Source organism: Ylistrum balloti, unplaced genomic scaffold (genome assembly GCF_031769215.1).
Source record: "Ylistrum balloti isolate Yb309-2 unplaced genomic scaffold, AGI_CSIRO_Ybal_v1 Utg369946, whole genome shotgun sequence".
Lineage (NCBI taxonomy): Eukaryota > Metazoa > Mollusca > Bivalvia > Pectinida > Pectinidae > Ylistrum > Ylistrum balloti.
The window spans coordinates 1202362-1226509 of record NW_026782051.1 but is presented as its reverse complement, the minus strand read 5'-3'; the positions used below and the strand labels follow the sequence as shown (position 1 = coordinate 1226509).

Below are 24148 nucleotides of genomic sequence, written 5' to 3'. Positions count from 1 at the left end.
GGATCCAATCCCATACAAAATTCGATATGAATGATTTATTAAATGAAGTAAAATGTTAAGACTCATCAGTATATAGCTTATATTAAAACTATATTTGATTATAATCACAACATTACGGTTGGCTTAATAATGAATACTGCCATGTTTGCTTGTCAGGAAACCATATTTGTTGTGGTTGTATAGAGTTCGGTTAATGATACAACATGATTAATGATGACTGTATTTTGGATAATGAAACAACAGGATTAGTGGTGGTTCTGATAAGAGGCTGGATCATGAAAAATCAGGGTTAGTGGTGGTTGTGTAAGGAGGTTGGATAATGGAAAGTGAAACATCAGGATTGTGTTAGGAGGTTGGATAATGGAAAGTGAATCATCAGGATTGTGTTAGGAGGTTGGATAATGGAAAGTGAAACATCAGGATTGTGTAAGGAGGTTGGATAATGGAAAGTGAAACATCAGGGTTATTGGTGGTTGTGTAAGGAGGTTGGATAATGGAAAGTGAAACATCAGGATTGTGTAAGGAGGTTGGATAATGGAAAGTGAAACATCAGGATTGTGTTAGGAGGTTGGATAATGGAAAGTGAATCATCAGGATTGTGTTAGGAGGTTGGATAATGGAAAGTGAATCATCAGGATTGTGTTAGGAGGTTGGATAATGGAAAGTGAATCATCAGGATTGTGTTAGGAGGTTGGATAATGGAAAGTGAATCATCAGGATTGTGTTAGGGGGTTGGATAATGAACCATCAGAATAAGTGGTGGTTGTGTTAGGAGGTTGGATAATGAACCATCAGGATAAGTGGTGGTTGTGTTAGGAGGTTGGAGAATGAACTATCAGGAGAAGTGGTGGTTGTGTTAGGAGGTTGGAGAATGAACTATCAGGATAAGTGGTGGTTGTGTTAGGAGGTTGGATAATGAACCATCAGGATAAGTGGTGGTTGTGTTAGGAAGTTGGATAATGAAACAACAGGATAAGTGGTGGTTGTGTTAGGAGGTTGGATAATGAACCATCAGGATAAGTGGTGGTTGTGTTAGGAGGTTGGATAATGAACCATCAGGATTCGCCTTCTGCACTTCATTTTTCTAACAGAGGTACAATGCTTGTTGGAGATGGTTTGAAGCCAGAATATTCTTAAGATTATACACAGAATATAAATTTAAATATCAATTTAATAGTTGCAGTCCCAGTGACTTTCATGGTTTAATGTATGACCTTGAATTTCCCTTGTCATATTCCATCTCGTTACCATGATATACATATAAAAAAATTAGTCCTTACGCCTGCATTCACATCTGTGTAAAATTTTGCATGGCCCATAATATTTTTGTGAAGTTTCATTGAAATAGGTTGCCCAGTTCTTGAGAAGTCTGGACAATACATTTCTAATCATAGGTCTTCTTTGATTACCATTGAAATCAAACGACACCAGATGTTTCAGAAAATAATTCATTGTAACTACCATTCTTCAAAATCCATCCATGTTCTGCATAATCGGACAATAACTCAATTTCGACCAATCAGAAGCCTCCATCACATTTCTAAAAGTACCGGTTCTGCAAACAACTGTCAAATTACAGAATTTGATAATTTACATCATAATTATAATTGGGCTAAGGACTGATGAGCTATGTGCGATTACACAGAAACATGTGCATAGTGCCCCTGTTACCATGGCAACCAAAATGTCTTCTGGAAATGACCTGCCTGCACATCTTCAGATAGTCCTTAACATTCCTGTGAAATTGACTGATTCCAGAATAACCACCTAATTTTGATGCGTGAGGTTATATTAAGAACTGGTCTGATTTGATTGCCAAATAAAAGGAAAATTATCTCGCTTTTCAAGAAGCAAACAATATATCAACTCTATTTCTGCTGATTCGTTGGCATTCAAAACTGATTATATATGCAGGGATGGACATATGGATCTTCATATTTTAAAATTTTCTCACGTCATAAGATTCCCTATACCAAATATTACATAGTACATCTGGCTAGGTTAATTCTTCATACCCTTATCCAAACTTCTTTCTTCTATCAAAGCAGGGTTACAATAATCATACTTACTTTCCTATTGACATAAAAAAAATGTCATTAATGGTATGTTGTCAAAGTAAGGATCATGTCAGAATATGGACGGTGGACAGCGTAGAGTGACATAAGATTGGTAAGTAATGAACTACCGAACTCAAGGGATACATAAAGGTACTTGTAGTTTCAAAGCAGAAATATGAAACACTGACATAACTGTATATTGTAAGTTTATTTTGTAAAGATGTTAATCAATGTATACAATTAACTCAAAGTAAACAGTAGTTAATATCCAAAGTAAATCAAAACTGTGACGTAAACTATCAAACAACCATCCAAAGTCATTTCTAAAATAAGTTTTAATTTCTTATACACATTGGGAAACAAATTGGAAAATCAAGTCAATCCTTAAATTAAAACTAATTTGAATTATGTTAACTAATTAAAGCTTTGTGGATATCAATTGTTGTTACTTTAAAATGTCCTGATTTCCTCATGGAGATCTTTTATCTTCCTAAACTCAACCATTTGTCAAATACCACGTGATATTTAATATTGTTTCGAAGACTAGCAAACATGCGATGGCAATTGTTCATGTAATCATTATTATCAAAAGACGAGGCATTATCAATGAAATGTATATCTGAAAATGATATGAGAAGAACTCAATAAAAAGAGCCTAAGTCCGGTACACAATGATGCACCGCTTTTCGTCGATTCCATGTTCACAATTGTTCCTAATGCAGCCAACAACTAGAAGTACAGTACATACAGGTTGAGGTTAACATAAGACTGTGGAGAAATGATATGGCTGTTATCATGATTTTACTGGGCCGGTTATTTTCTTCATTAAGTTACATGTGTTCTATGCACATTAGTTTCAATGTCATTAACATTGCATGGTAGCTGCTGTCAATGAAACAAATAACACCTTCCTGATCACCTGGTCTTTTTTCCTTGTACTTTCACTTAAAATAAATAAACTTAAGTGGAACGAAACTTTCAGAATGATTGTAGAAAAGAAACACAAATGAATGGCGCTTTTCAATACAAATTTAGAATTTGATACCCTTAAGTGAGTCCAGTCCTTTGAAAGGACAAAGAATCAATATTAAAAAATTCTTTATTAGACGTTGGCAATAGAAAATATAAGAACCGCATAATCGCAAATAATTAAACTTCCAAAATTGATCACAACATCATTATACTCCAACATAGCATTCCATTGTTTATATAAAAAGATCACATGTAACGATTCTGACATCTCACAAACAATGAATCTTCTATATAACATTTTCACACAGTTGTACTCTGAATTATTTCTACAATCCTGCTGCCAACCACTTCATGAAAATTCTGCAGAAAAAAACGGCTTTCTTAAGTCTATATGAAAACAATAACATTCATTATATTTAGGCACAAACTGTAATGAAATAGTGTCATCTGGCCTTTTTACGATTACTCGATAAATGACCTGAAATCACAAGCATTGCATCAATGTTTATATAAAACCTCTATAGTTGCACAGCTTGTTAAATTTCATATTTTTTCAGAGAAAACAATTTTTTTTTATTGCCAATGTCGATTCTATCCCAAAAAGTGACAGATCGGCCCAGTAATCTACAGTTTTCATTGAATTTTTAATGAACACGGGGATCCAGTTGATTTTCAATATGATTGTGTTTCACCAGATCAAACGAGATTGATCCCCATCACCATTTGACAATGACATCATGATCAGTGATTTTAACCTTGCGTTTCAACCATTTATAGTTATTTCTTCAAAAGTACATGTAATTGCGACTTAAATAGAAATGTTCGATCTTAACTTACACTTCAAATGTAAATGTTATTGTGATATTGTCAAGATACAAAAATATTGACAAATAATATTTCATCAGTTACCAAGTTCTATAAATGATAGTGTTGTTCTAATTTATTAGTCTTATTACAATAATCATTTTAAATTAAAACAAACCTCCATCTCTGACGACAGTCCTGTAAATAGATTTCAATACATTTTATACAAAAATGTTAATCGTAATAAGAAAAAAAACAAGCTAACAACCGACTTGAACTAGTGGCTTTCATCCATTGAAGACTTAATTATTAAAAGGCGATAGAATGACATAACAATTGATCTGACATCATCAAACACATGATACAGGAAAACAAAAAAGCACAATTCTACTGGGCCTGTTAGGTCTTATTCAAAGATTTATTTTCTCGATTTGTTTTCTTTCGTTTTTAACAGAATTGTATTGAATGAATCCATATTAAATCATATATCTTTATTAGGTAATGCATTGAATATGTCATCGGAACAATCTGAAATATCTTGATTAACATAAATCTTGTGATGAATCGATTCACACAGTGGTTTGTTGTCCATGTACAATCATATATCAACAATTGTGATGTTTATGCTGTTAATTTGTCCAATAATAGTCAATAATGTAATATTTTATACATTATGCCAGGGTATGTACAGGTATCAGAGGTTTGTTTCTATGCAATAACAACACGCCATAAAACAACATTATCAATAGATAGTTGCTGCGAAGCAATTCAACAAAGGTACAATATGTATATATGTATGTGCTTGTCATCAATGTCATAAGAACTGACTATCAACATTCATGTAAAGACGCAAATCATATCACAATGTATAAATCATGGCGATCTAATGTTCATATCACAGACACATTGAGCTCAATCTTCTACAGAATAATTAAAACAATCCAGACGAGGTTTCTACCTCTGACATAACAATACAAATACACACTGAATGTCTTCACCGTCAATGAAACTAAAATATACAGGAATAAAAAAAGGCATATCACAGTTTGATAAATTTGTAAAACTTGATCAACACTTGATGATTAAGTCAATGTTTGATTTAAAACCATGCGAGACATAAGGTAATACAACAGTTCTTTTTGTTATAACAAAGCACTACAAAATCTATATAACACACAATCCTGTATACTGACATGAAAATATGATGAATTTTAATCATGTTGCATATACAAGCCATGGAATATCTTTTTGTATAATCAATAAAATTCAAAATGTCCATACTAAAAACATGTAGACATCCCACATGTACCTGAATTTATTGCTTATATAGATACCTCACGGAAATCAACATCACATACATGTATCAACTCTCAGCTTTTACGTACTTGTAAATCTACCCTGGTTATCATATCCATTTATACTAAAAATGTTGCATAGAATTCAACGTCAGTATCAAACAAAAATATAATAATACTTCATACATACAATCACATATTTAATTAAAAATATCAAAAATAAAAATATATAAAGATGTCTAAATAATGGATGGTTAGGGATACATGTAAAACTGAAGTAATAAAAACTCACAAAGATTCATAAGAAATGTCATTCTATAAAGAACAAGGAGAGACAAATTTCAATAAATGTAAGAAAATGATAAGTTAATTTTAAAACATGATTGTATTACTTATATGTAAATAAGAAAGTTAATAATATATGTTAGGTTATCAAATAAATATTCACTGAAAATTTCTATGCACATATTGCATATATGCTTCTCATTCTAAATATTTCTACAACAAACATAATAAAACAAGTAAGATTTTATCAACAAAAATTGCCAGGCTTGCATGGTTACTTTATGTAAATATCTTGCTGCGTATATATGCATGTCATTGTTATGATTTGTGAAATGAACATTACCAATACAAATGTACATCATAACATAATCAAAAATACAAACGCATAAAAAAAAATCATGACGTTATTGCAAATAACAGAGGGTCAATATCATAAGATAATACCTCTACTCCTGTTTACAGTAGTGTCCAATAATGTACATCTCTTTATATGTTAATAACTTTTTAAAGGATTTTTTCACAGGATTTCTATAAGACTGAATACACAATCAGTATACTACAGTATCCTATCTATATGTTATGTACAGATCCAGTGTCAAATCATGTCACATTTAAGTGATGTCCCTTAACTAGTTTTTTTTCTGAAAATCACAATGACGATTTAGGCAATTCTTATCAAACTTAATACTTTTCAATTTACTGGAAATGATGATTTGATCATAAACAGGTATCACTACAGCAGACATCATATAATGATACACTGTACTGGCATTTAGGACAAATAGTATCATATATTGTACCTTGTAATCATACAATATAAAACATCTTATATATAACAGTCACAGTATCACCACACTTGGCCTCAGCTGTTGTGCTCTTTCTTCTACTTTGTTACACATAGAGACTTTTTTATACACCTGTTAATTGTCTGCAATATCACGATCAAATTAAATTTGAAAAATAATAAAGGAGAAATAACAGAGGAGAAATCGCAGAATAATATATATTTGCTTTTAAGAGCAATATGTCCTTATCAATCATCTTGTTCCTTCCCTTCATCTCCATCATTGTCCTCATCAACATCATCATCGTCATCAGATTTCTCATCTTCGTCATCATCTGGATCAAGCATGTCTTCTTTTTCATCTTCGTCATCCTCATCCAATACCAAAGTCAAGTCAGATTCTGTATGATTAGAACATGGTATATCAATCCATGTGTCAGTAGGTGTGGATTGTAAACTGACAACAATGATTATGTATTGTAATAAGAGATATAGAAATCAAGTACCAAGGGAATAAACAAATTTCCAAAGATAGACAAGTGGATAGCAGCTGTTTGAAATTATGAAGTTTAATTCATAGTTTGGCACTATAACTGTAGCTAACTCCGTTTTAAACTTCATCATTGCATGTAGCTGTTTCTTCCTTTTAGGATTCATCAGTGATGCCCAGGGCCTAAATTTTGAAGAGTAGGAGACCAATGAAAGAAAAGTCAGAATCCAGATGGATAAATGCACATGAAATAATTAATTTCGTAAATTTCTATACTACATATTTTATAAAAAATTTTGAACCATGCCACTATCTGAATGAATGAAAATTGAACCAGACTTAGTGATCAAAGTATGTCTTCCAAATTACCCTCCTGATCAGTCAAACTCCCATGAACCTTTGGTTTCCATCAACTTAAATCACTCAAAACATGCAATTTTATCCCACTAATATAACTATCACATGTGTAAGCTCTGTAGAGAAGATTCAAAGCAAAATATCAGCCCCCAAGGCACTGGAGGACGTCGGATATACATGTAGTTCACAAGCAGAAGCTAAAGTAAAACAGTCATGTCCTTTTTTCCATAGATACATGTAATTTGCTTTAGGCATGAAAGTTTTTTCAGCTTCAACTATCCTCAGGTCTATTTGATAGATTAGACAATTTACTTCTAATCACAATACATAGAGCCTAAAGCAGAACTGACCTTCTGATTTGAATATAGCAGGTTTGGATTCCAGGTTTGAGGCAGTCTTGGTGCCAACAAGTGTCCACTGTACAACGTTAGCAGTTGGAGACCTTGTGGTGCTGATAAAACACAATCCATCCCCACACACTACTGTATCAGCAAGCTGTCAAAATATAACAGATATACACACTACTGTTTGAGCAAGCTGTCAAAATATAACACAGATATACACACTACTGTATCAGCAAGCTGTCAAAATATAATACAGAAACACACACTACTGTATCAGCAAGCTGTCAAAATATAATAATGAAACACACACTACTGTATCAGCAAGCTGTCAAAATATAACACAGATATACACACTACTGTATCAGCAAGCTGTCAAAATATAACACAGATATACACACTACTGTATCAGCAAGCTGTCAAAATATAATACAGAAACACACACTACTGTATCAGCAAGCTGTCAAGCTGTCAAAATATAATACAGAAAAGACACACACTACTGTATCAGCACACACTACTGTATCAGCAAGCTGTCAAAATATAACACAGATATACACACTACTGTATCAGCAAGCTGTCAAAATATAATACAGAAACACACACTACTGTATCAGCAAGCTGTCAAAATATAACACAGATATACACACTACTGTATCAGCAAGCTGTCAAAATATAACACAGAAACACACACTACTGTATCAGCAAGCTGTCAAAATATAATACAGAAACACACACTACTGTATCAGCAAGCTGTCAAAATATAATACAGATATACACACTACTGTATCAGCAAGCTGTCAAAATATAATACAGATATACACACTACTGTATCAGCAAGCTGTCAAAATATAATACAGATATACACACTACTGTATCAGCAAGCTGTCAAAATATAATACAGAAACACACACTACTGTATCAGCAAGCTGTCAAAATATAACACAGAAACACACACTATACAGAAACACACACTACTGTATCAGCAAGCTGTCAAAATATAACACAGATATACACACTGCTGTATCAGCAAGCTGTCAAAATATAATACAGAAACACACATGACTGTATCAGCAAGCTGTCAAAATATAACACAGATATACACACTACTGTATCAGCAAGCTGTCAAAATATAACACAGATATACACACTACTGTATCAGCAAGCTGTCAAAATATAACACAGATATACACACTACTGTATCAGCAAGCTGTCAAAATATAACACAGATATACACACTACTGTATCAGCAAGCTGTCAAAATATAATACAGAAACACACATGACTGTATCAGCAAGCTGTCAAAATATAATACAGATATACACACTACTGTATCAGCAAGCTGTCAAAATATAACACAGATATACACACTGCTGTATCAGCAAGCTGTCAAAATATAATACAGAAACACACATGACTGTATCAGCAAGCTGTCAAAATATAATACAGAAACACACACTACTGTATCAGCAAGCTGTCAAAATATAACACAGATATACACACTACTGTATCAGCAAGCTGTCAAAATATAACACAGATATACACACTGCTGTAACAGCAAGCTGTCAAAATATAACACAGATATACACACTATTGTATCAGCAAGCTGTCAAAATATAACATATATACACACACTACTGTATCAGCGAATTGTCCAAATGTAATAAAAATACATACACTACTGTATCAGCGAATTGTCCAAATGTAATAAAAATACATACACTACTGTATCAGCAAGCTGTCATAATATAACAAAATGAAACAAATTAAAGAATGTTCCATATTATGACAATACACTGTTAACACCCCTAACCCCACTTTCTGGTATATTTCTCATTGTCCCATAGTTTACTGTTCTTGAGCTTTTGCTTACAGACACCTCTACATGGCAAGCTTTATTCAGTATCCACAATGCATTGTTCACAATTTTCTAATCAAGGCAAAATATAATATATAATGAATAACAAATACATATAATATACATATATACATGATGAATATATATTTTTTTTAATTCTAAAATCATAAATGTTAAAGTAAATTGATTTTCATCTGTATTAATGATTATAACTTACAGTATGATCGAGTCTGAAGCTTGTCACACACTCAAGAGTTTTCTTGTCCCAAACACGAATAGCATTCTCTTCATCATACTCCGCCAAAGACAGGAAGTAGGGACTCTTTTCATTTGAAACCAATTTGGGTGCAATTCTGTGTCCTTCCAGTCTCTTTAATAACTCTCCTAGGTTAAAAGCAAGCACAGAGGATGGATAACTTTTCTATTTATTTCACATTGTCAGTTTGATCAAGCTGTCACCAGTTTTGACTACTGTGGAACATACCATGTCCTAAATTCTAAAATTGAACATCAAGTTAACATGTAATTGGTCGTGTAAAAGATTTTATAGACAATGTTATGTAAAGATGTCTTTATGGTCAATAGATCTTTTACATATATGTATCAAAGATAATATGAGCACTCAGATCTGTCAGCTTTACCTGTAATAATCAAACTGGGTAATGGTAATTTCTTCGTTAATAATGCCCTTCTTTTACATGTTGTGTATCTAGAATAAGTCCATGAGACTTCTGTTTCACCTTATGTTATAAAATGATCACTCCTTGTTTAAGTAACTGGTATGCTACCCATTAAAAAGTCAACTCACTTTTCATCATTATGATAAAGACAGGTTACCATTTTTGAGTTATAATCGTGTTATACATATGACCCCAAATCCATATAGCTGAGACTTCAGTCTGCTTATAGATCTGTTATACTGAGACCCAAGTCATCGATCAAACACATCCTTCCTCTCTCAACAATTGTTTATTGGAGATTCTCAATGAAAGTCTTATTTGGTCAAATTTTTCTTTGTTACACTAATGTTATGTTTTGGCATGTTATCACTTATAAACAGACCATTTGTTTGCAACAACAAGTTTGAATTAATCCAGCAGGATATTTGTATAAATTACCTGTTTTCAGACTCCAGACACGAATGATAAAGTCATCACTTGAGGTAACTATTCTATCATCATCCAGTAACATGGAGTTGTCTATACTGACGTCTAGACCTTTCCGATTCTGCTGTGTATGGTACTTTGTGAAATATTCTTTGTCCATTAACCATCTGGAGGCAAATTCCTCTGGAAAAAGAAATCAAAAGCTCAAAATGTTGATTTGTTCACATCAGGAAAATACTCATTAACAACTAGTCAAGGCATCAAACTATATGATTTTTATATAGTTTTCCAATTCTTAAACAATGTATGTTTAAGTTATGTTAAGGTATGTTTTCCTACCTTTCTTGATATCATATATGGCAATACAGGTAACAGATACAGTGTCTGTTTTCTTCTTTGGATTAGGAACATCCTGCTCTGTTTGTAAGGCCAGGATGGAACCATCTGATGGAATAAATCCTGCCCAGAGCATCTTGTCTTCAGATGTCAACAGCTTATCTCTGATGACATGGACACAGACGTTCTTCTGTAGATCAAACACAGCGATTGGACCGTCCTCCACTCGACAGACACACAGGTTACTTTTACTCACCTGGAGTTGAGGGGAAACACAGAAATACACAATATAAATGCAACATAAAACAGTCTCAGGCTACAGTATAAGATGTGGTTCTATTTAGGATTTTTCCTCATTAAATTTCAATAAATATGGAATATGTAAATGAACTGAATCTATAATTTCATAGTTAATTGGGGTCATCTTCATATCATTTATTGAACCATTGAACAAAATATTGATAAATAAGCTATTTAAGATCTAAACACAAGAAAAAAAAAAGAAATTCTGTATTTTTCTTGAATATAAATAAGATTAGTAATTTCTAGCTATAACACGATACAAATCATGTGATCTAATGATCAGACAAAGTAATATCGGTTTTGAAGCAGACACTAGATCTAAAGAGTTGTAAACCTACCGACAATGTTGAGTTGTCAAATCGCTCAGGCAAATCCCTAACATCAGATGGGGGGTACAGGATGGCTTTTGTTTTTCCTGATTTTCTGTCATAAGTCTTCAAACCTTTCTGACCTCTTGTCATGGTCAGAACCTCTACAACAAAGTGATGACAAGTAAAGGTCAAAGTGATATTCAAATTTCCCTTTTGTAACAGTGACCTTGACATCTGACAGATTATGTCCTTATGCAACTAATTCGGAGGGTGTTAAAGGTTAACATAGCTGTAAAGTCTGTGTTGAAAAAGAAAAGACAAAAAGAAGAAGATCAAGGGCCATAACTATTACTGGAGTTACAATGCTGTTGTTGTAATGTGTGAAAGAAATAACCCTGTTTACAAAGTAAGATAACTTGTATTACATTGTACATGTAATGCAAATGTAAAATGTGTTTATATTAATTGTGCTCCAATGCTAGGGCTTCTAACCATGTTTGAGTTAAAAGAAATTACACTCAAACATGTTAGTTACCTATATAAACTCTTTCAACCATTATATACTCTATCATATGTTGGTAATGAGAAAAGTTTTTAAATTTGAGATAATTTGACCCCTTTTGACCTTGTCCATCAGCCCCTAGGGGTCAGCCAAGATCAATATGTGTATAACATCATACTGCCACCTTATGTTCACAATATTTCCAACAGTAAATATAAAATTTATTCTAAAAAAATGTCAATTTATTTCTATAAACTCTTGTAAAGTTTCCCGCCTCCCCAGGGAGAAATGTGAGGCATATCTTTGGTCATGAGATTTACAATTTTGGTAAAGCACCATATAAGTCTCGTCGACCCATGAAGAGTATTCAATTATATCTATACATATAATCAAACCTATACTAAGAATTCTAACCAAGTGTGAATTATTTCCATACCTAAATAAACAAATTATGTTCAAAATACAATTTTCATATCAAACTTTAGTAAACATTACCCCCTCCCCGGGGGTAAAATGTGAAACCCTGAAGTCATGAAATTTACAATTTTGGTAAAGCATCTTAAGACCCTTCCATCCATGAAGAATACTTGATTCTCTACCATACATGTACTTGGCTACTGAAAAGTGTTTTGAAATTTCAACAATTAGACCTCTTTTTGGCCTGTCCCTCCCTGAAGGGTTGGGAACTACATACAATTTACAATTTTGGCTCACATTTACCTTTTCCATCTTTTATCACTTCCAATGCATTGCAGTATTTGCACACTTTACCCTGGAACACAGTTGTGACTTTCATGGTGTCTACGTTGACAGTTTTTAACTTCCTGTTGTTATTCAGCATCAGTACCTCCTTATCACCAAGGCTTTTCATGGTCCTTGGCAGGTCAGGCTTAATAATGAGTAAATAATGTCGAGCATAACACATGTTCTTTTGGTAGTATATAGTCACTATATTCATGAAAATATCTAACAGGTATATTTATACATAGTCACTAGTTAAATAAAATATTTAACAGCTATATATATATCTATTGAATGATTTTGTATGTTGTTTTGTTTAGTCTAAACATCAAATCATTTTATAGAAAAGGAAACCTGATTTATATCAATGCTGTAGTTATTGTGAGGATATGAAGTTTCCAACACCTTCATGACCTTGGATTTTAAGCTAGCTATATATATATAACATTACTTTCCACAATGTGGTTCATGATATAAAACTTATTGAAAAATGTTGCTGTAATATTTTGTTCAAGTCACAATATAAGCTATATCAACGCCATTTGAAAATTTCAACTGATATTCCTTTTACCCAGCAAGGGAAACTGCTACTTTTGTTACTCCAGGCTACAAAGCTATAAAGTTGCAGAGAAAAACTCAACACTAAGCTAATATCTAAGACTATCCATAGATTTACTGTCATTAGACCCCAGTGCTAGGAGATGGTGCACATATACTCTTTAATGATCAGGAGAGGTAAATCACGATTTCTTTTTAAATATATTTCAAAATCAATGATCAAAATGGCATTGCTGAAGCCACATGCACTGTATCTTACCATAGTTGCCTTGCGGACAATCTTCTTAGTGGCAAGGTCATACACAATTAACGATCCAGCGTTGGTTTCCTTCTTGTCAAGTCTGATGATCAGGGCAACATAACGTGGATTGGGCAATAGACAGAAATGCCTGATGATTAAATAAGATACTGATTTACATGCGAAACAAAGGGTTTCCTCAGTAAATGATGAAAATCGCCTAGTATGGAATACTGAATAACAACTTTCCTTAAAAAGTAATTATCAAGCTTCATTATGTAATATCATGATTCACTCCACTACCTGACAAGTCTGTTGTCAAAACCCGGGCTTGCAACATCCCAAGAAGTCCATACTTTTACCATTTCCTTACACTGATATCAAGTGGAGATGAAACAGACTAAATAGCTGTGCCCAAACGTTTTTCGTTGATAGAAATGGAGACAAATACAAAGTTTAACAAGACATTAAATTGGGCAGAGAAAGTATTGTTTGAATTTTTTTGGTACACCCGGTAAAGCTGTGCACCTTCTAATTTAATATTCCGGCAAAAGCTGAAAGATAATCTAATTCACCACTTCTTCAATGTTAAGATAAAGATCAGAATGTTCTTCACTCCAGTCTATTCTTACATGATTCTCTACTGCAGGGAAGAGCTGTCTGTCTGTTCCAGTATATACTTACATGACTCTGTACCCCAGGGAAGAACTCTCCGTTTGCTGTTTCTCTGGTTTAGTGATATCCCAGATTCGAACTGCTGTGTCTTCCGATATCGTAGCCAATGTTTTCCATGACTGACAGATGACGCCATTGACAGTGGAAGGATGAGACAAGATTTCACTTCTTTTCTCCTTTTCAAGGTCATAAACCACCACACTATTATCATGTTTGAAATACAGTTGTTTGCCATCCGGAGAAAATCGGTAAGTATCACAAAAGTCATTTTCATTTCCTAAGTAAAAAAATATGTAAATGATACAATATAAGGTGACAGTTTTAAATGAATTTCTAACATTGAAAGATAAAGAGTATTTGTAAGTCCTACATGACAGCTTCTCTTGCTTACTATGTTTGTAATATAACAGGCTGTGAATGAAGACAGTAAATGACCAAACTTGAAGTGATTATCATTATGCAAAAAAGTCTCACCTACCGATATCGAATAGAATTAACTAAGATCATCTTACTATATAAGCAGAATATAGATCTGTTTCAAACTTAATGTTATCATGTTGAACCACTACCCTCTGATGACTAAGGTCTCAGCCCTGACAGTACCATGCTGAACCACCAACCACTAATGACCTAGGTGTGAGCCCTGATATTATCATTCTGAACCACACACCACTAATGACCTAGGTGTGAGCCCTGATATTATTATGCTGAACCACCAACCACTGTTGACTAAGGTCTCAGCCCTGACATTATCATGCTGAACCACCAACCACTGTTGACTAAGGTCTCAGCCCTGACATTATCATGCTGAACCATCAACCACTTATTAACTAGGTGTGAGCCCTGATATTATCATGCTGAACCACCAACCACTTATTACCTAGGTGTGAGCCCTGATATTATCATGCTGAACCACCAACCACTGTTGACTAAGGTCTCAGCCCTGACATTATCTTGCTGAACCACCAACCACTGTTGACTAAGGTCTCAGCCCTGACATTATCATGCTGAACCACCAACAACTTATTACCTAGGTGTAAGCCCTGATATTATCATGCTGAACCACCCACCACTTATTACCTAGGTGTGAGCCCTGATATTATCATGCTGAACCACCAACCACTAATGACCAAGGTCTGAGCCCTGTCATTATCATGCTGAACTATTTTCCACTAATTACCAAGGTCTCAGCCCTGACATTATCATGCTGAACAACAAACCACTAATGACCTAGGTGTTAGCCCTGATATTATCATGCTGAACCACACACCACTGTTGACTAAGGTCTCAGCCCTGACATTATCATGCTGAACCACCAACAACTTATTAACTAGGTGTAAGCCCTGATATTATCATGCTGAACCACCAACCACTTATTACCTAGGTGTGAGCCCTGATATTATCATGCTGAACCACCAACCACTTATTACCTAGGTGTGAGCCCTGATATTATCATGCTGAACCACCAACCACTGTTGACTAAGGTCTCAGCCCTGACATTATCTTGCTGAACCACCAACCACTGTTGACTAAGGTCTCAGCCCTGACATTATCATGCTGAACCACCAACAACTTATTACCTAGGTGTAAGCCCTGATATTATCATGCTGAACCACCAACCACTTATTACCTAGGTGTGAGCCCTGATATTATCATGCTGAACCACCAACCACTAATGACCAAGGTCTGAGCCCTGACATTATCATGCTGAACTATTTTCCACTAATTACCAAGGTCTCAGCCCTGACATTATCATGCTGAACCACCAACAACTTATTACCTAGGTGTAAGCCCTGATATTATCATGCTGAACCACCAACCACTGTTGACTAAGGTCTCAACCCTGACATTATCATGCTGAACCATCAACCACTTATTACCTAGGTGTGAGCCCTGATATTATCATGCTGAACCACCAACCACTTATTACCTAGGTGTGAGCCCTGATATTATCATGCTGAACCACCAACCACTGTCGAGTAAGGTCTCAGCCCTGACATTATCATGCTGAACCACCAACTACTTATTACCTAGGTGTGAGCCCTGATATTATCATGCTGAACCACCAACCAATTATTACCTAGTTGTGAGCCCTGATATTATCATGCTGAACCACCAACCACTTATTACCTAAGTGTGAGCCCTGATATTATCATGCTGAACCACCAACCAATTATTACCTAGTTGTGAGCCCTGATATTATCATGCTGAACCACCAACCACTTATTACCTAGTTGTGAGCCCTGATATTATCATGCTGAACCACCAACCACTTATTACCTAGTTGTGAGCCCTGATATTATCATGCTGAACCACCAACCACTTATTACCTAGGTGTGAGCCCTGACATTATCATGCTGAACCACCAACTACTTATTACCTAGGTGTGAGCCCTGATATTATCATGCTGAACCACCAACCAATTATTACCTAGTTGTGAGCCCTGATATTATCATTCTGAACCACCAACCACTTATTACCTAGGTGTGAGCCCTGATATTATCATGCTGAACCACCAACAACTAATAACCAAGGTCTGAGCCCTGACATTATCATGCTGAACAACGAACCACTAATGTCTAGATGAGCCCTGACATTATCATGCTGAACTATTGTCCACTAATTACCAAGGTCTCAGCCCTGACAGTACCATGCTGAACCACCAACCACTAATGACTTAGGTGTGAGCCCTGATATTATCATTCTGAACCACCAACCACTTATTACCTAGGTGTGAGCCCTGATATTATCATGCTGAACCACCAACCACTAATGACCAAGGTCTGAGCCCTGACATTATCATGCTGAACTATTGTCCACTAATTACCAAGGCCTCAGCCCTGACATTATCATGCTGAACTATTGTCCACTAATTACCAAGGCCTCAGCCCTGACATTATCATGCTGAACAACGAACCACTAATGTCTAGATGAGCCCTGACATTATCATGCTGAACTATTGTCCACTAATTACCAAGGTCTCAGCCCTGACATTATGCTGAACAACAAACCACTAATGTCTTAACACAGATTTTATAACTGAACAACCAGCCTCTCATAACCCATGTGTGAACCCTGATGTTATGCTGAAGTAATTATGACCTCAAATGACTTGAGTCTGAGCCCTGAAGTTTGGAATCCTGTTGAATAACTTACCTTTTATGACCCGAATCTTCTGTAGAGTCTCTATGTTGTAGAAGTGCAAGTCATTGTCCATACAGTTAGAAACAACAAAACTTTCTTGGTCTGGCGTGATGGCCACAGCATCCACATTTTTGTCATCAGCATCATCATCATCAGGTGGAGGAGGTTCAAATATGACCAGCCAATCTGACATCTCTCCACTCTCTGCATTGACCACGGAGATTCTGTACATGTCTTCATCCACCAGTAGAATATACTTCTCACTCCCTTTAAATTTGAACACCAGAAGTCATGAGAATCAGACTCAAAGAAATGAGAAGTATAGATAAATGTTTATACCTTTTTCAATTCTTCCTCTTCTCAGCCTTAAATTAACACTTACAAAAACTTTCTTTGCCTTAATTTGTATATTCATGCTTCAGAGCACAATCTCTTCACTTTCAACAAGGGCCATCAGAGACAGGTGACACTCCCAAAATGGAACATTTAAGTATAAAAAATAACAAAGGACAATAAGAGAATTATAAATATTGTGCACTACCCTCATTCTCTTTGAGATCTATCTACTCATGAAGTTTCATGTTAATAGCTCTTACAGTTTTGGTGTAATATTTCAGACAAAATTTAAGTATGAAAAATAACAAAGGGCAATAACTGCAAAATTATGCAAAAGGGAGTGATGGTTCTGATGCCCTGCACTTCTCTTTGTTAATATCTATTTACCTATGAAGATTTATGTTGATACCTCTTAAAAGTTTCTGTGTTATGCTTTGGACAAAAACTTGATGGACGTACAAACTGATGGACGAACAGATAAAGTGGCAACAGTATACCCTCGCTTCAGGCAACATAATAAAACTTTAAGATTGCCAAATTTAAGTCATTCAGAGTTCAATCAATCCAAATATAAGATTGAGAAAGATTTTTGTAACAAATGACAAAAAATAGAATAAATACTTACCAGCAATGGTACTAGGATTATTTGATGAAATATCTCTCATTGGTCTAGATTTCTGCAGGAAGGTCACAGATGACTTTTTCCCAGTATAGGCATCAAACAAGGCACCCACCTTGCTCTTGAATATGGCCAGCAGACTGCGGTCCTTGCCTGTAGTTGTGTAAGCTCCTGTGGAGTAGTTAAAAGTATACGCTACCTCTCCAGTGAGCTGAAGAGCCTTCAGGTTTTTAGAGTACTCCACTAACATCAGGGTATCATTTGCTATAAATGTGACGCGATCAGGACATTCCCCTAATTTATTGAAGGATTTGATCAAAGTGCCGTCTTCTACATTCCATGTTTTAACACTCTGTTCATCATCATCAGCACCTGAATGTATTAAAACAAAGTATTTTTTATATGATTTTGATAACTGACTTCACCAAAAGGATACTTTGTTACTTCCATACTACTTAATGTCATGCTTCACTATGAAAAGTCTATTGATATTTTCTAATTCATTTCTGCTTATACATAGCTTAAAAAATTATCTGTTTATAAAACAACTTTGAAGATGTCCTTTTAAGAATTGCCTAATAATAGAATGTTGCTTTAGTAAAAAACATATACAAACTAGGAAGAATGAAAAATCTAATTTACCTAGTGAAAGGTATATCATTATCTAAGTTTTACCACTATTCCTTACAACCTTCTATCATAGTCACACCTACATGTAACAATGATTTTGCCATCCTTGGTCATATCCAGTCCAGTTACAGCAGACGTGTGTTCTGACAGCATGCAGACCATCTGACCACCTGGTTTGACCAATATGTCCTTGTCAGGCATCAAGTAAGGTGACGGGAACTTCTTACATTGCAGGCAAAATTGAACCAATTCTGGATTCTATGATAAACAAAAAAGTATCAAAAAATTAAAAGTAAAACAGAAAAAAATAAAATTATAAATTCTTACTGACATTTACAGCTATATACTGTTAAGTCAAAACGAAAATTTATTATGACATTATTGTATAAAATATAACATGCAGGTAGCAGACTGATTGGACAAGACAAATCAAACACTGAGTTGCGTATAAGATTTTTAAGTCTCAGTTTGTAACATGAGGCCCATGGGCCTTAACAGTTATCTGACTATAAGGACCTATTGATGAAAAAGGCAAAATAGTCCTCAAATAAATTACTCAACTACTCAACTATTCTATATACATGATCTACACAATTGCTTGTTGAAAAATCAAGCTACAGGCCCAATATCAAGACCCTTGACCTGTCAGTTATTGAGAAGAAGTTGCTTCAGCATTTCAGAACATTTGACCCCTGTGATCTTGAAAGTTGGTCCAATATCAGCAAATTGGTCCTTAAGTTATTGAGAAGTCATTTAAACATTTTAACAAATTTGTTACTGGTGACCTTGAAAGTGGGTCAATGTCAATATTAGCGAAGTTGATAGCCCTTCATCCCAGCATGCTACAGACCTAATTTCATCATCCTTGACCTTTTGGTTATTGAGAAGACATCATTTAAAGATTTTAACATATTTGATCCCTGTGGCCTTTCAAGCAGATCAAGGTTGGGGTTGAATCGACTTTCTGGATCTAAGAAATGATTACCCACTGCCCATGATGTTTAAGACTAAATTTGGTTGAAATCCATTCAAGCTTTAAGAAAGAGTATCATTTTGAAGCAAAATCTTGTCTAACTTCCTTGTTTGAGGCCCCATCCCTGCCCCCAAAGTCCCTAGGTGTTAAATTAACTTTCTGAATCTAAGAAATGATTTCCCATCCCCAATTTGGTTGAAATCGATTCAAGCATTAAAAATAAGAAGTATCTTGAAGCAAAATATTGTCTTATTTCCCTTTTTGAGGCCCGCCCTTAAGTCTCAAGGGTCAAATCAACTTTAAGAAATGATTCCTCATGCTCTATGATGTTTCAGGCCAAATGGCTATAAATCATGATGTTGTAAGAACTGTAATCTACCATGTGCCTGCTCCACAACAAGCAATATGACAGTCATATGACAATCTTACCTGTTCCCTGGCCAGTCATATGACAATGTTACTTGTTCCCTTGCCAGTCATATGACAATGTTACTTGTTCCCTGGCCAGTCATATGACAATGTTACTTGTTCCCTGGACAGTTTTATAATAATGTTACCTGTTCTCCAGCTAGGCGTATAAGGATCTGGGGAGTCAGCTGGTATGGATCATAGATCAGGGCCTGCTGCGACAGCTGCATACAGTCGTGAAGCATCTCTAAAGCATAGTCCTGTGGCAGCTCTTTCTTGGCTGCCTGGAAGTCATACACCACATTCCTGCAAGAATACCAGAGGGATCAAATCAAAGAGAAGCTTTCAAATTTCTTGAAGAGGAGTTTAAAAGTTGAAGATTTTGGTCCTTTTCAAAGAAACTGTCATACTCCGTTAAATGCATTAAAATATACTCTGTTGGGTAAGTAGATATTGAAACCTCCGTTTATAAGGCGTACTGACCTTACGGAGGTGGCAATCAACTTGGCGAGGAGGAAGTGGAAGTTAATCAGGCACTCCATCTTGACTTCTTCCAAGTGACCAGCCATGATTCGATGGAATGGAAGGTTGTTCAGTTTTCGAATATTGTATGCATCTCCGTATTTCATTGGCTGAGCTGCTACATGGCGATCCTCTATTCCTTGTTTTCCTGATCTGTCTGTGTAGGACTTTTTGTTTCCTAAGAAATAATATTAGTTTTGACTGCACATAAGAGTAAAACCACAAGATGTTGAAAATAAGTTTGTTTCCATATAATGCTTTATCATGTGTCTGTTAAACTCTAATGGACATGTAGTTGTATAGATATTAGAGTTGACATGTAATACATGTTACTATACACAACGAATCTTCACTAAAACTTTAGTATGAGGGGTCTGATTGTTTTCTTTCTGAATGCCTGACATAAACTTGATATGATATTTTCAGTACTAAAGCAGACCATGACCTGAAAGCTTTCTTCAATCTAACACATAACACCACTTCATACATTATCTTCTACCTCCATCCAAGAATGAGGCTGTTTTATGTAGACTAAATACAGTTATTAACCTTATTTTTTGCATTTTATTTCAGCAAATTAATTCAAGGTGGTACAGGACTGAACAGCAGTCAAGGCTTAAATCACTTCTCTCCTTAAATCTCATTTATTCATATCAATGGTCACCTATACCATTGACATCCTGTCTTGTAGTTTTGGTACTAATGATGTCAATTTATAATGCACAGCAGCGCCTACCATAGCTCATTCAATAAAGATTCAGACTTTATAACCTCACATGACCATCCAAATATAAGGTTCAATCTCTAATTAGTTCACATTGAGATCAATGACATTCTGTGCTGTCATGATATGGGCAAGATATTTTACCCCCAATCACTCTGGATTAGCAGGTGGCCTTGACCCTTTATGGTTTTTAGTCAGAAGCAACCAGCTGCTACTACTACTCTGGAGACGTCACCTCAAAACACATCGTTAAAAGTTTTAACTATACCTAATTTATGATACTGACCTTTGCTCCATGTGCCACTGAAGAACTCGGCCAGCCCAGTGTGAAGATGTTTAATAATCTTGTCACCACAGTAACGTGACCTTGCTGCCTCTATAAACTGTCGATGGTACCAATACATGACCCGCACACCATCAGCTCCTCTCTCCACTGTAACAGGTATAAAGGTCCAGTATAACTGTACATACAGTGATCTCCTGGAAAATCTGTGATACTCATTCAAGCTACTGAGTGATTTTCTACTGATATTATTTTGCAGTTAAGCCTGTTTAGGAGAAGTTTACTGGGAATGAATTCTGTGCATGGCCTTATATTAATTATCTATATCAACATATTCAGGCATACAAAACACATTTTCTGAAAAATTGATTCACTGCAAAATATCAGATGAATATTGAATTTTGCATTCTCTTTCAATGACAGTTCCTATAGCAAAATCGAATTCCTCTCGAATACCACCAATTATACTTAAGTGGCTGGGGGAATAAGATTAACTACAGATTTTAACATTAGTCATTTAACAAATAAATCTGAGCAAATACATCTGTTCTCAGTCAGATAAGAAAGAGTGGGGTAGACATTACCTATATATTCCTGTAGATCAGTTCTCAGTCGGACCAGGAGGACAGGGGGCAGACATTACCTATATATTCCTGTAGATCAGTTCTCAGTCGGACCAGGAGGACAGGGGGCAGACATTACCTATATATTCCTCTAGATCAGTTCTCAGTCTGACCAGGAGGACATGGGGAGACATTACCTATATATTCCAGTAGATCAGTTCTCAGTCGGACCAGGAGGACAGGGGGCAGACATTACCTATATATTCCTGTAGATCAGTTCTCAGTCGGACCAGGAGGACAGGGGGCAGACATTACCTATATATTCCTCTAGATCAGTTCTCAGTCTGACCAGGAGGACATTTACCTATATATTCCAGTAGATCAGTTCTCAGTCTGACCAGGAGGACAGGGGGCAGACATTACCTATATATTCCTCTAGATCAGTTCTCAGTCTGACCAGGAGGACATGGGGAGACATTACCTATATATTCCAGTAGATCAGTTCTCAGTCGGACCAGGAGGACAGGGGGCAGACATTACCTATATATTCCTCTAGATCAGTTCTCAGTCTGACCAGGAGGACATGGGGAGACATTACCTATATATTCCAGTAGATCAGTTCTCAGTCTGACCAGGAGGAGAGGGGGAGACATTACCTATATATTCCAGTAGATCAGTTCTCAGTCGGACCAGGAGGAGAGGGAGAAACACCTTATTGTATGGATCCAGAACATATACATTACCTATATATTCCTGTAGATCAATTTTCAGTCTGACCAGGAGGAGAAGGGGAGACATTACCTATATATTCCTGGACATCAGTTCTCAGTCGGACCAGGAGGAGAGGGGGCAGACATTACCTATATATTCCTGTAGATCAGTTCTCAGTCTGACCAGGAGGAGAGGGGGAGACATTACCTATATATTCCTGGAGATCAGTTCTCAGTCGGACCAGGAGGAGAGGCGGCAGACGCCTTATCGGTGGAGTCCAATACATGTACACATCATTCAGAACAACATCATCACAAGACAGAATGTCTTCTAATTCTGATTCTGATAAACCACTTGTTGCTTAAAAGTAAAGAACAAAATATAATTCATATTATTATACAAAATCTTATAGTAAAGGCTGAAAGTGTTTTAACTCAAAAACCTGGGAAACTCAAAATTTTTCATCACCATGATGACTTGGGGTTAGAGTTTGACTGTAAAGTGAAAAAGCACTAAAATTGTATACTGCAAGACTATTGACGATAAAAAAAAATGAATTAAGAGCTGTAACTCTTGTTTACATTATTATATAATTGTGAACTATAAACTCAGATAGGAGCTGAATTGATCTTTAAGAGGATGCAACCATTCATAATGGAAGGACAGGTATTATAAAATCCTACTTACCTGTTGTCAAGTATCCAAGAGCATGAGAAACAAAGATTTCGCCATGCCTGACCTCAAGTCGTGAGTACAACATATTGATGCTGTCTCTCACTGTAGTCTGTAGTCTAGTGTCATCAATGGATGAAAAGGAGTTCCACTTGCATGCCTCATCAAAAGAAAGCTTTAGAAACAATGGAATTGGACACTGGTCAAATGATGTGGTCAGTACCTTACGTTGGTCACTGGTCAGTGTACGCTTGTTAGACTTAAGCCAACTGTCTAAGATATTGTTGACATCTTTTTTCTCCAGGACAGGGACAGGTACAAATTGACTAGAGGTTTTCAGTTTTTGCTGAAACATACATGTGATACAATTTTTTATTTCACTTATTCTATCCATCAACCTCAGCAATGAAATGGAGTTTAAATATTCAGGTTTCTCCTTTTTAACCTGATGTGCTTTTCATTTTGTGATCCTGATTATATGATCTTAACAATATAACTATATTTTTAGGATTCTAGTTTTATGACATTGAAAACTAGTATTATGTACAAT

At 35.5% G+C, this 24148-nt stretch overlaps 1 protein-coding gene across 1 annotated transcript in view; it reads right to left on the bottom strand.

Annotated features, from left to right (window-relative positions):
* Window positions 1-5868: 5868 nt before the first annotated feature.
* Window positions 5869-24148, bottom strand: part of LOC132547335 (NACHT and WD repeat domain-containing protein 2-like) — a 46744-nt gene continuing 28464 nt past the window's right edge. The window contains exons 13-29 of the mRNA XM_060211101.1: window positions 23614-23944; window positions 23134-23286; window positions 21656-21802; window positions 20607-20823; window positions 20273-20429; window positions 18826-19000; window positions 18119-18484; window positions 17170-17424; window positions 14023-14290; window positions 13360-13489; window positions 12522-12690; window positions 11327-11460; window positions 10689-10941; window positions 10362-10532; window positions 9461-9627; window positions 7395-7539; window positions 5869-6598 (exon numbers count right to left, since the gene is read on the bottom strand). Of these exons, the coding sequence (XP_060067084.1) occupies window positions 6447-6598; window positions 7395-7539; window positions 9461-9627; window positions 10362-10532; window positions 10689-10941; window positions 11327-11460; window positions 12522-12690; window positions 13360-13489; window positions 14023-14290; window positions 17170-17424; window positions 18119-18484; window positions 18826-19000; window positions 20273-20429; window positions 20607-20823; window positions 21656-21802; window positions 23134-23286; window positions 23614-23944 (3390 nt within the window). The 3' untranslated portion in view covers window positions 5869-6446. The remainder of the gene's footprint in view (window positions 6599-7394; window positions 7540-9460; window positions 9628-10361; window positions 10533-10688; window positions 10942-11326; window positions 11461-12521; window positions 12691-13359; window positions 13490-14022; window positions 14291-17169; window positions 17425-18118; window positions 18485-18825; window positions 19001-20272; window positions 20430-20606; window positions 20824-21655; window positions 21803-23133; window positions 23287-23613; window positions 23945-24148) is intronic.